Raw genomic sequence first — 13306 nt, forward strand, 5'->3', positions numbered from 1 at the left:
GACCTTTTATCTCTCACTTGCAGCATTGTCATTAATAACTCACGATAATCAATAATGCATGTTTGCCTGTCCATTATTTATTATTTGTAAAGCTATATAGTTGCAGAGATACAGGTCTGCTATTATACCTTGAATATATGTGCTTTAAGAATATGATGGCCCAGCTCCATGGTTTGTTGGCGGTTTAGCTTTCCTTCTTGACGAGAAAACATGAATGCCAGCAGTGCATGCCCACTCCTAGTTAAAAGAAAAAAAAATCATTGGTTTGCATTCCAATAAAGGTTTTTAACTTTTATCTGATTTAAATAAATTATTTGAGGTGTGCTTTGATATCAGTAATTTGCCTTGATACAGGGGTTTGCAACCTTTGGCTCTCCAGTTGGTTTGGAGTACAACACTCCTATCATCCCTAACCAGCATAGTCAAAAGCCAGACATCATGGCAATTGTGGTCCGAAACATCTGGAGAGCCAAAGGTTGCAGAGATAATCATAGAAAAAAGATAAATACAATCTCAGTCTTCCATCTGAAACATATGCCTTCAAGTTAGGTGGCCACTTAATCTATGAATCCTGAATGCAGGACGTCAAAGTCACGCTTATTTGAGCACTTTAACACAGATTCCCACTAATCCCAGTGCCCATTTAAAGCGCACAGGTCACTGAAAAGAGTGAAACTCATTCATGATCTACTACATCATTAGCTGTACACAAACTTGAGACAGTGTTCATGGAACAAAAATGCATCACAGAGCAACTGAAACTTAAATCAACCAACACATTAGCACAGAAAGCACCAATCAGATGATTGATCATGGAGGTTAAAAACCAGATGGAACCCTTAAAGTATTTACAAGAACAGACAAAATGATACGCCTCTTCCGTTTGGTTGAACTCCACCCCGACACCCAGTCATTTTCGATTCTACACCTTTCCTTGTTATAAAGTCATCAAGCTGCACCGGGCCATGGTTACACCAGCTGCAATACAATCATCAATCCCTCTCTTTTTTTTTAAACAACTTTGTTTAAATCGGTTGCAAAATGCAGAAACATTACATACATAAAGCATCTGGTAGCAAGATAGTATCACATTTGGCGGAAAAAGTACAACCCTCACCACTCCCCACCCACATTCCCAACCACCCCTACAGCCCCACAAAGCTGTTGTTGTAGTGGAGAGTTTAACGCACTTGGAAAAACACAGTCTCGACATCTGTGATGTATGGGTTAGCTCTGGGAAGTCAGAATCATATTCTAAGATCGGGATCAGAGAACTGATGTCTGTCTTCCTTGGCTGCCGTAATTTTCTACGCCACTAGGATGACCCAAATTTTGATCCACCACAGTGCCGCTATCCAGCCCTCAGGAGATTTCCAGGCGGAGGCTATTGTAATCTTAGCAGCTAGCAGGAGTTGGGTAATCGGTTTAGCTGTCTTCCCAGATCTGGTATATACTCCCAGACTCGGCATGACCAGTAGGAGTACCTCAGGCCGAAATGGGAGCCTAATGTTGTCAGTCTAGAAATCTAATTTGAGACCGCAAACGCATTTTGGTGGCCGTGGGCCAACCGTCTCATGCACGATACGACAGAATATAGGTTTTCGAGTTTTCCAATGAACGGCCATTTTGATGTAACAAGAATCGCCATTTTGTTTTCTAACCATTGCTCATTGCTTTCTGTCCCTATAGCTTCGCAGTATATTTTCCACTTACACTGCTCGACTGTGGAACATTGTTGTCTGTATATGAAAAGGACAAGGCCACAGGGCCGAGAGGATAACAAGAGTTTCGCTGAAACACAAACGTAGGCAGCGCCAGGAAGAATGCCCGGCTTCCTCCTTAATGTAGCCTTGAAGCAGAGCCGCAGGGCATTTAATCATTTCACAGCTGCCAGCCAGTCTCGTTATATAGTAGAATATGTTAGAATAATACCGCTAAAGGCTTGAATTATGCTTTTCTAACGGCCCCCCCTTTGCTGAGCCCGCTAAGAGCATGTCGGCTCCCAGGATACGAATAGCACCTGATGGATAGCAAGGTCCGGAATGCAACTCCCCCATGTATGTAGTTCGCTTCCAAGAACAGAAGCGCCGTGTTCTATTCAATAACCGAAAGATGCCTACGCACTCACAAATTGCAAATTGTTACTAGAATAGATGTTTGAAGGTGTCATAGTGGTCGGAGATGTCCATCATCACACCAAGTTCAAAGAAACCCAATGAAGAGGGGTGTTATACATGTCATAGCTGATTGTTTGATATGCATTTTGTATATATGTAACTGATGTACGTAATTCACGCCTCTTGCGTCCCTCAAGGTCTAGAGATACACGTCGCGGGGCGTGAGACCAAGTTGGCCAACTGAGACTTTTGCTTTGCAATAAAACCCTAGCTTTGGGAATACAATCTCGTGTCTGGTGTCTCTATCGTGTGTGGTGACCCGCCTTGTTTCCATAGACGTCAGGGTCCCCTAGGGGCCCCTTTCAAGATGGCGCCCGAATAGGGACCCCTCCCCCACTTGTTCCTTCGCGTAACGGTGTAATAGAGAAAGGCAGAGAACGGCGAGGACGGGACGATCGAGCCGGGATCAAGAGGTGTTCGGGGCGCCCTGTAAAAGTGATGAGACTCCTTTCCAGATCTGCACACATCTGATCCCTGATCGACGTGCCTGGCTAGAGAACAAGGAGGCGAGGGTCCCGAAACGAGGCGGAAGCCAAGAAACGCAGACACAACGTCCTTTGGTGCGTCAGTATACAGACGACTTGATTTATCAGGCGAGTCATTCCCCGATTCAAAGCATCCTGATATTGGTTGAGAGTTGATTTTGCAAAATCTAACGCCCTAGGTAAGGTTGATTAACCAAGGGGAAGATTGAAACATGCCTGGGGTATTGTCCGCCTTAGCAGGGTTTTTCCACTGTGGTAGACAATCTTTGGAAAATGGCCAAATTGTACCACCTGGGGGAACGCCGGCGTATGAGATGTATGTGAAGTATGGAGTGGGTGCGATAATATTCTGTGAGACTTGGCATAGGCAAACCAGAAAGCAACAAGACCATCAGTGGCAGATTAATGGTAGTTTTGAGATGGCAAAGATAGATAACTTGGAAAGGGTGTTAATAAGAAAGAAAGCGCGTCCGGCAGCATTTGAAACTATTAAAGAATGGAGAAAGGAAGCAATGCTCCGATTTAAAAGCAGAGCAAAGCATGCGCGCAGGCATAAATCAGAAGGTGAGGTAGCGGAAGAAAAAGAAGGAGGAGTGGACTGAGAGTCTAAGAAGGGCAAGCAGGCGTGACCAGTTGAATATAGAAAAGATATACCCACAACGAGAATTAAATATGACAGATGAATTGATAGAAAATATATTGACCCATACAAAACAAGGCCCAAGATCAGAAGTAAGACCAGATACGTCAGTAGCTATTGCCCAGACCCCGCCCGTAGCTCAAGCTCCCCCTCCGGTAGCTCAAGCCCTCCCACAGACCGCACACGTAACACTTCCTACTAGCCAACCAGGCCCACAACAGACACTCGCTGTTCCCATTGTCCCATCCGCACCTCCCGCCTCAGACACAGACTCACTACCGTCCGTTCCTCCCGGGGTTGAAGTTGAAACCACGGGGGCAAGAGGCGGGACTGACCAACGGCAGTGCACGAGGGTAACCCGCAGCACAGTCAGCAAGGAAAGGAAGGTGGAATTGCAGCAACAGGCAGAGATGTATATAGACGGGAATGATGGGACGGCAATATTGGCTTTGATATATGACTTTCGTAGAAGCAACGAAAGACAGGTAGTTTTGGAATGCATGGGTGAATATTTGGTGGAGAAATGGAAACAGTTAATTGGGAAATTACCACCGCAGCGATTGTTAAATTTGAATGCATTAGCACGCTGTAGGGAGAGGGATGAAGAAGTGAGAGAACATGTGTATAGACTTTTTGAGCTTAAAGATGAATTAGATAATGACTATGCCGAAATGTTTACTGCACCCGGGAACAGGAGTAAAGATATCGGGAGAAATAGAAAGGAAACTGTGTGTGGTGACCCACCTTGTTTCCATAGACGTCAGGGTCCCCTAGGGGCCCCTTTCAATGTGGGTGATATCTTCAATGGAGGTAATGATCTTTTCCTAAAAGATACCCAGTCGGGGTAGTCCCACCGCATGTGGAAGTATGTGCCTTGTGCTCCACATCTACGCCAGCATGCCGGGTCCAGAGCATTTTGCTTATGGTGTAACCATGTCGAGGGAAGATGCCAACAGAGTACAAGCTTGAGGGAACACTCCCTGTTTGTCACACACAAATAGGAAGAGTAGCTCCTCATCCAGATTTCTAACCACATTTGGTCATTTATCGGTTGGCCAAGATCCCCCTCCCACATGGACATGTATTTAGGTGGGGAGGCAAGCAGTTAATCTTGGAAAAGTGAATACATTTTATATATATTACTCCCACCCGCCCCCCCCCCCCCCCCGGGACCCTTCCTCTACAGGGAGTTCGATCCACCCAGGGTTACGTGTAGCCCTTAGCTTAACCGAAGGATGCATGATCAAATGACTAAGTTGAGCATATGTAAATCTGTCCGATTCCGACAGTTGAAACTCCTCTTTACAGTTTTCGAATGTTTGGGGCTGGCCATTGCCAAACAACTGTGACACAGTGAGCAGACCCCCCCCCCCGAATCCAGTGGCCAAGTGTCCCGGCAGTAAGCCCGGAGTAAAGGAGGGGTTACGGAAAACGTGGGTGAGTGAGCCTATACCCTTTGCGGACCCTTTAAGACGTAAAGCCGAATCCAATGTTTTTAGGATTATTTTCGTAGACGAGAGCAGCGATGGCCAAGACTTTCGTACTGAGTGAGGGATGTGTGGCAGAGAATGGAGCAGAAGAGGGACCCAGGACTGTTCAATGTCAACCCATTTCGGCTTGGCAAGAGAGGCCTACCAGCTGAGCCGCCGCATAGTATTAACATAGGTTTGGGACCGCCCAACCGTGTGTTGGCCATTATTACTCTTTTAGGGATTCTAGCTTTCCTACCCCGCCAGATAAATCAAAACACCTTCCGCTGCAGACCGAAGAGGGGACTCTTCATTGGTAAGGCCGTGCAAAAATATAGGAACCGTGGAAGGAGATTCATTTTACAGGCTGTAATTCGCCCCATAGGCGAAAATTCTTGGGATGACCGTCTTTCCAGATCGGCTTCTAATTCGCTAAAGAGGGATGGAAAATTGGCTACATAAAGCTTTTCCAGGGAGGCTGTGATATGATTCCCTAAGTATTGCATAGACCTTTTATGCCATTTCATTGGAAAAATTGGTTGTAAAGAGAGAATGTTGTTAGTGGTTAGTCTGGGCAGTTGACCTCTCATAGTTAATTTTAAAACCAGCCATTTGTCCAAAGGATTGTAATTACAATAGAGATTGTTGTATGGAAATCCGAATGCTGGTCAGGGTAAGTAGCACTTCACGGCGTAGAGGGATATCTTATGCTGCCTAGGGCCAATTGCCACACCCTCAATGGAGGGGTTCTTCTGTATCATATGGGCTAGGGGGGTTGCATTCTGAGCCTTTACTGGCAGAGGACACAAGTAATGTTAATTCAGGGTGAGCATTCTCCAGTCTAACAAATACTTCCAGAAAGCGTGTAATCCTTTCCCTGAAAGCGGGTAATCCTTTGCCTATGTATATTGGGCCCCATCATATGAAATTAAACAAGGAGTTCATAACACCATTGCACCTGGCCTTATTTCCAATGTTCAATCTCAACAAAAACGAAGGTGAAACTTAGTATATGTCCTTAAGCATCCACATATTGCATATTCATACCACATATTCCCTTAATTTTATCATTATGAGTTTAGTAAATACACACAGGATTCCTTCTCATTAACATGGTTGGCAATATTTATCCACATTAGTAACTTGTTGTAGTTCTACTGTGAGAAACCAGAAGGTATGGATTTCTCCCTCAGGTGGCTAGGGCATGGCCATCGCCTTTTGATCCAGATTCTGGGGGTGGACCAGTGCAGGAGGATCACCTGAGTGAAGGTCTTCGGGGAGTGGAAGTGAGACACCGAATGGTGAGACGTGGTATCCCTCTCTTCCTTGTAACACCTTTACACCATCCTACCAGGTAGAATACGTCGGAACCTTAACCCCCCGCCCCCCAACCCCCACTACCACAAGGACAGCCCACTCTGGTAGAAAACAGACTAACACCCGAGCAGTATACCTGACATGTCCCACTACAATGGTCAAGCAAGGTCAGGCAATTACTGACGATCACTCACACCTGACTTCCATTAAACTTCCCCACACAGATAAAAGGCAGAGCACAAAAGCACACTCGGAGTGAGGCAAAGTACACGAAGGAACAGCATTTTCGAGTTGGCAGTTGATCGATAGGCGAAAGACGGGAAACCAAGAAGTGTTTGCAAGGAAGGAAATACCATTGACCTTTTCGGCAGGAAACTGTTAGTTTCATGAAACCTTCGAGGCAGAAAGCATAAGGCCAGGACACCAGACTGAAGAAACCTGCACTGTGTCGGAAATGCCGAAGTCCCTCCCGTGCTACTGATCAAGGAAGGGAGGAGCAGCAGCAGCTGTAGTGGTAGCGTCCTTGGGTCCTAGAACAAAGTAGCATTAAAGAAATCAGCACAGTCGGTGTGTTGGGAAGACTGATGCAAGATCGGTCTGTGTTGAAGTCAAGGTTGCAAGCGGCAACATTGTAGAACGAGCACCGGAATGAACATTGTTAAAAGCGTGTGACGAAAGATGATAGTAAAGCTAAACGGCTGATGAATGTTTGAACTTAAGAAGGCAAGATACAATACCGTTGACACAGTGGCCCGGCACTGTGAATGTGCTAAATCGAAAGTCTCGGTAAGGTATCCCGCCAAGAGAAACAAAAGTAGAAGATTGAAAGAATATTGTGTGAAGTGAATCGAAGTGGTCCTGCGACGGTTTAAGCGAAACCCATTCCACATTCAAAAGTCTTCATACTGATACTGAAGGGATCTGAGCCCGAACGAGGGAGGTCCATTTCAAAAGGATCCGAGGTCAAAGGATGGAGATCCATATCAAAAGGATCTGAGACTGAAGAAGGGAAACCAAGTGTGAACATCAGAACCAAGAAATTGCGTATGTGAAAATTCTAGAAGGAACAGATCTTTGAGACTTTTGTTTGTTACAACAGACACTCTGCAGTAAGAGACTGTCATTGGGAAAGAGGCTTTGGAAGAAGGCCCAGGTGTCTGTGATTTGAACTGTATCCTTGTGACCGAGAAGGCAGAGTGTGCGCAAAGCTCAACTGTGCCACCTTGTGCCGTGCAGAAAACGTCGGGAAGTGGAGTCAACTGCTCAACTATCATGCCATATCCTATCTTGAACACTTTTCTTTTGCATACATTGTTGTCACACACCATTTTGTATTTAGAAGTAAGGACTGGCAATAGCTTTATTAGTATAGGCCCATTTATTCTGACAAACAACAGGACTGTGTTCTTTTCATTTGATGGTCATAGCTTGCTGCGCTCCTTAGAATTAGGTTTAGATAGGCGTTCAACCAACCCATTTGAAGCTCAATAAACAACCTTGAACTGTGATCTCTTGTGTCCGTCTTCACTGTTGATGCCATGCCTTCTTACACTACACTCACCCTTCCTCCAAACTAATTGGACATCCATCACATATACAAACATATCCAAGGTAATTTGCCAAACAGGGAGAAAGTACCTTTAATCTTGAGGAAGAGTGCTTGGGAACTTTGATCTCTTAGAAGTTAGAGCAGAAAACATAGGTACCCACAGTGCGGCAGGCGCTGCCCTTCATCAATTATTGACCAAATGGAAAAATTGACAACGGCTTCCTCGGGCTTGCGTAGGTATGCCTTATCACACCTGTGGCAAAGTAACATAGCGGAGGCTAGGTGATGGGAGTGGGGTGACTCCTAGGTGTCTCATCCGATTCATGTATACAGGAGAACTAAAGGATAGTACATGCATATTGATGAAATTACAAGCAACACAAACAAGAAGTTAGTCCGTCCCAGAACTGCATCAGTGGGAGTCTGCAAGCAGTGTTGAGCCTAAAAGGAATAATGTTTTTATCAAAAAAGTGATGTTGACATGTACCACTCAGGGAAAATGCACATGGGCCAGCTCATAGCCATTCCCAGGGACCCATGGAGACGAAGATATACCAATATCGAAAAAGAGGGCTTGGGGGCGCTGGGAAACATTGTTAGAGTATCTAAGTGTTAGGTTCCTAGAGAGTGGAGGTGGTCTGCCCAGATTGAAAATTCAAGTACGATCATGGGAAAGTATAGTGTGGCCAAAAAAACATTTTTTAATGGGCATGGTAGTAATGCCGTTTTCACTGCACTCGATTTGTATAAAAAACAGGCGTTTGCCTGCGTCCTCTTACAGCAGAGAGATATGGGGTTGCAGTAACATTGGGGCACTACATTCCTTGGACCACAAGTTCCTGAAAAAACGGATTCCATGTTCTTTCATTGTCAGGCTTTCTAACGCCTGCTGTTTCAATGTGGAAAGAACAACGATAACATTCATCAATTTTCTTTTCTTCTGCCCTTGCGCACCCCCCCCCCAAAAAAAATTCTATTAAATATTTTGTTATTCTTTCCACGTTTAAAAGCCTGGGGTTAGAAAGCCTGGCGATAAAAGAACATCATACCGAAAAAACTATTCTAACTTCCTCAGAGTGCCCCATCTGCATTGGTCCACCGGAAGCTGGATGTCCTTCCTGTGAGAAAACAGGTTGCCCTCAAACCAGCCCTGTATTGGATCAGATTAATGCGAACAGAGTGCCTCGATGAAATATCGGAAGGACTTGACCCATTTTATGAACATGGGGGGGGGGTGGCAAAAGTACTATATGGGTCTTGCATGAGAAGAACACTATTTGCCTTGGAAGAGAGGTATTTGGGAAAATCCATGAAGATTAGATTGTTTGGCACCCACCAAGCTTAAGAAAGCTGCTTGCGTCAGATCAAGTGACTGTCTGGGAGAGAAACCGACTAGAGACAAACTGGGGTGAGATTATCTTCTACATAAAATGGGTCCCGGAGTACAAACCCTATCTTGATTTTATCACACCCCCTTTTGAAAGGTCATTGTACATCTGCTTTAGGCTTGGGATACTGCCCCAAGCATCTTTCACAAAAAATTATAGTTCATAGTCCCCCTTTCCTGCATACGTGTGGGGCGTCCTCCAACATGGGTACCGAAACCTTTGGCAGCGCGGCCTCACCTCAGTCTCCTTTGAATACATTGGATGCATAGTTACCTGGCTACACTTAAACATGTTAGGCCTTGGCATACAAGCGGGGGAAGTTGGGTGGGACATATGGAGGAAAGGGGACTATGGACTATGAGAACTACAGTAAGTAACTTTTATTACTCAAACGTCCCATCCCCTTTCCTCTATACTTGTGGGTGATTTCACCAAACAAGAAATACAGCGTGGAACTTTGATAACCTGCCCCATATCTAGGACGTAGCAAAAAGGTTCTTCAGAACCGCCTGACCAAACTCTGCATCGCGTCTGGAGCTTGTGTCCAGTGAGTAGTGCTTACAGAAGCCGAAGGAGTGGCCCAAGTAGCCGCCTTACTGATGACATCCCAAGAAGCATGTCTCGGAAACGGGACCGCTGTGGCCTTGGCCCTGACCGCATGAGCATGAATCCCATCAGGAACAGGTTTGCCCATGGCCGCATACGCCTCCAAAATGGCCTGAGCCCTCCACCAGGCGATGGAAGTCTTGGAAGCCTGAGAGCCAGGTGAGGAGCCCCCAAAAGTCACAACCAATACCTCCGACTTCTTGAAGGATAAAACTTGAGGACCCCCTTGAGGTCCAAGGAATGCAGGGCCTTCTCCGCCTACGACTGTGGGTTCGGGAAGAACACCGGCAGGCAGATCTCCTGATTTAAATGAAATGGAGAGAACACCTTGAGCAAGACATTTGGTTGAGTGCATAAAATGACCATGTCGTCGTGAAACGTGGTGAATGGCTTGCACAAGGACAACGCCTGCAGCTCAATAACCCTGCACGCAGAGGTGACATCCACCAATAAAACAGTCTTCAGCATCACCAAGCAGATGTCCACAGAAGCCATCGGCTCGAAAGGCCGCCAGAACGACACTGAGGTCCCAGACTGGATGAGCTCTATGCACTGGTGGAAAAATCCTAGACAACCCCCCTTAAGGTGGACCTTAACGACCAGATTGGCTGCGAAAACACATGCTATGGGGAATTCTTGTAAGCCCTGATGGTCGCCAAATACGTGTAGCTAGTATCCACCTGTACTCCAGAATGAGCCAGGTGAATCGAAAAGCCAATATGTCGCCCAGACGACAGGAGACCGGGTCCAGCGCCTTGTTGCGCGCCCAAAAGCAGACCTAGTCTATTTGCTCTTATGCTGGGACAGAGTCGAGGGCCTCCTGCCCTGCTGCATGTCCCAGTTTTCATATGAAAATTGAGCATGCTGAAGCCTCAGCTGATCAGGAACCAGGATGCCAGGGCCAGTTTGGCCAGGCCGGATGCTCCACTGCCACACTCTGCTGCATCAGGTAGCCTTTGCTGGGGATCGGAAGATGGACAGGACCCTGGGGGCACAACTGCAGTAGATACAAAAACCCATGTCTCGAAGGCCAGTGGGGGGCAACCAGAATGAGGCTGCATCCCACTGAGGCCTGATCTTGCAGAGAGTCCGTTGGAGCACAGGGGTGGGTAGGAACACCTAACACCTGCCGCCGTGCCAACAGATCTAGAAGGAGTCTCCTAGCGAACCCGACCTTCCCATGTAGTAAACTTGGGGCACCTGGCATTCTGAGAGTATGCAAACAAATGCAGGTCGGCAAACCCTCAATGCTGGAACAGGGCCAACAAGGAGCCTTTGTGTAACTCGCACTCATATGTGTTGAATCCCAAGCGACTCAGCTGGTCCATCTCTAAATTGCGGTCTCCCATCAGGCGGCCTGTCCAAATCCAAATCCTCTCTGTAAGGGCCCATTCTCAGATCCAAATCACCTCCATGCATAGGAGTGGGGGTAACAGGTGCCACCTTGCTTGTTCAGGTAAAACATTGAATTGTCCGTCCTGACCAGAACTGACTCGTCCCCAATTAGGGGAAAAAACACCTTGAGGGCCATGCCCATTGCCCGGACCTCAAGAAGATTGAGGGCTTCCGTCCTGGACCATGCTACATGAATCACATAGCACTCCAGAGTAGCTCAACAGCCTAACAGCCTAAAAGAGAGGAGTCCGTCGTCATCACCAGGGAAGGCTCCGGCTGGGTAAGGGGTTCCCACTGAAACATTGTCATCCATCAGCCACCAGCGAAGATCGGACAAAAGGAGCAGTGGAATTCGGATCCTGTCCGACTGAAACCCCTGTCTCCTGATAGCAATTGGCCAACAGGTGGAACTGGAGGCGCCTCATCTTGAGACGAGCGTGCTGTACAGTCAACATGCATGAGACCCAGAATGTGCTGCGACCACCGTACTGAGGTGGTCGAGTTGACAAGAAAGTGGCCCACTACCTTGCGGAAGGACATCAGCCTCTCGGGCGAGGGGAACACCCAATGAACGGTAGTGTTCCAACATGCCCCAAGGAAGACCAGATCCTGAGACAGGCATAACTGATTTCCTCAGGATGAGGGTAAACCCTAGCTGATGAAGGGTATCCACCAATCTCTGTTATGAGTTCACCACCGCTTTGGGTGACCACCCCCTACCAACCAGTCATCCAGATAAGGGTACAGGTGATGGCACTCCAAGCGGAGAAGGCCCGCTACTGCATTCATCAACTTTGTGAAGACACGAGGGGCCACGTTTAGGTCAAAGGGCAGCACTTTGTACTGGAAGTGGTACAACATAAGCGTGAACCGCAGAAACTTCTGATGTGGCTGATATATGGGTATATGCAGGTACGCATCCTTGAGGTCCAGGGAACACATCCAGTTCCCTACACACAGTCTCGGCTAGGTGCGCAGGAGTAATCATCTTGAAGCATTCCAGCAGTAAAGATAGGTTTATAAATGATTGGTCCAGGACTACCCTAATGACAACCTGGTTGTTCTTGGGTACCGCAAAATCCTGGAATAATAACCGAATCCCCTGTATGCAAGAGGAACTGGTTCTATCGTCTGCATCTCCAAGAGGAACAGGATCTCCCGTTAAAGATCCGGCGACCAGATCTGAGAGGAGGAGAGGATGGTGGAGGCACAGGAAGAGGAAGACTGAAGCCTGTAGAGACTACAGATAGGAGACCCGGGTTTCTGAAAAGATGCCTTCAGGTGTCCTGGAACAGAGCCAAATGCCCCCCCCCCCCCCAGGTGAGCTGTGTTTCCCAACCCTGGCGGCACTGCTTCTTGGCGTCGGAGGAGGGGGCAGAGGAGGGGGAGCAAAGAAACCTGCACAACGTCCTCTGCTGCTTCCATCTGCTGCTGCTGTGCGTCAGCCAGACAGCTGGTAGTCTAAACACCCTGGGTAACAGCCTCGGAGCAAGCTCCAATAGGCTGAGAGCCCCCGGCACCTGTGCCAGGAGCCGCACTGGATCTAGCCGAGGAATGACTCCTAGAAGTGGCACTCGATGATCCAATACCCCTTGGGATAGACGAAGAGGACAAGCCTGATGGTCCTTCCGAGGACAGAATGTTACCCACAAGGATGGAGGAAAGGGGACAGGACATACAAGTACATTTGCAGATGCCAATCTGTTCAGCTTCCAATTCCTATCTTCACCCATCACCTCAGCAGTCTAGATTAGTGGTCCAGCCTCCTGATGGGACCTCTTCTTTCACTACACTTGATAATGTACTTAACATTGCTACTCACGAGCGAGCAATGTAAACGTGAGCCCAGGGAGCTCCGGCAGGTGCCAAACAAATCCTGCACAATATCCTGGTTTTTCGTGTGGAAATGACTCACAAATGATCCGACCCGACTCCTGACCGCCTGGTCCCTCTACAAGCCAAGTTTGGTACATCAACTTGGTGGAATCCCTCAGAAATCCCCCGCGGCGACACAGGAGACGTCTGCCGGCGGGAAGATCCAAGATGGCCGGCGGCACCTGAGGACTGAGGGGATCCCTGCCCCGCTCTCAATAGCCTGCGCTCTGGGGACGGCCGCTGTGCAGCGGAGGAAAGCCGACACACACAAACAGATCCGGTGCTTGAGCTGGGGCGAGAACACGCCGCGACGTGCCGCACGGTGCCTGGCAGTGAGTGTTGTTTCCCCCGAGGAGCTGCAACGTGACCTGCGGCCTCGGTACCCTCGGTGCCTCTGGGGGCAAT

At 47.7% G+C, this 13306-nt stretch overlaps 1 protein-coding gene across 4 annotated transcripts in view; it reads right to left on the minus strand.

Annotated features, from left to right (window-relative positions):
* The window catches only part of TANC1 (tetratricopeptide repeat, ankyrin repeat and coiled-coil containing 1), a 2406012-nt gene that overhangs the window by 687254 nt on the left and 1705452 nt on the right, over nucleotides 1-13306 (minus strand). For all 4 annotated transcript variants that reach the window (XM_069616378.1, XM_069616375.1, XM_069616376.1 and 1 more), the window contains one exon: nucleotides 129-237. In XM_069616378.1, coding sequence (XP_069472479.1) covers nucleotides 129-237 — 109 coding nt within the window. The remainder of the gene's footprint in view (nucleotides 1-128; nucleotides 238-13306) is intronic.

The sequence above is a fragment of the Ambystoma mexicanum genome, chromosome 9 (genome assembly GCF_040938575.1).
Source record: "Ambystoma mexicanum isolate Mex_15411 chromosome 9, UKY_AmexF1_1, whole genome shotgun sequence".
Classification (NCBI taxonomy): domain Eukaryota; kingdom Metazoa; phylum Chordata; class Amphibia; order Caudata; family Ambystomatidae; genus Ambystoma; species Ambystoma mexicanum.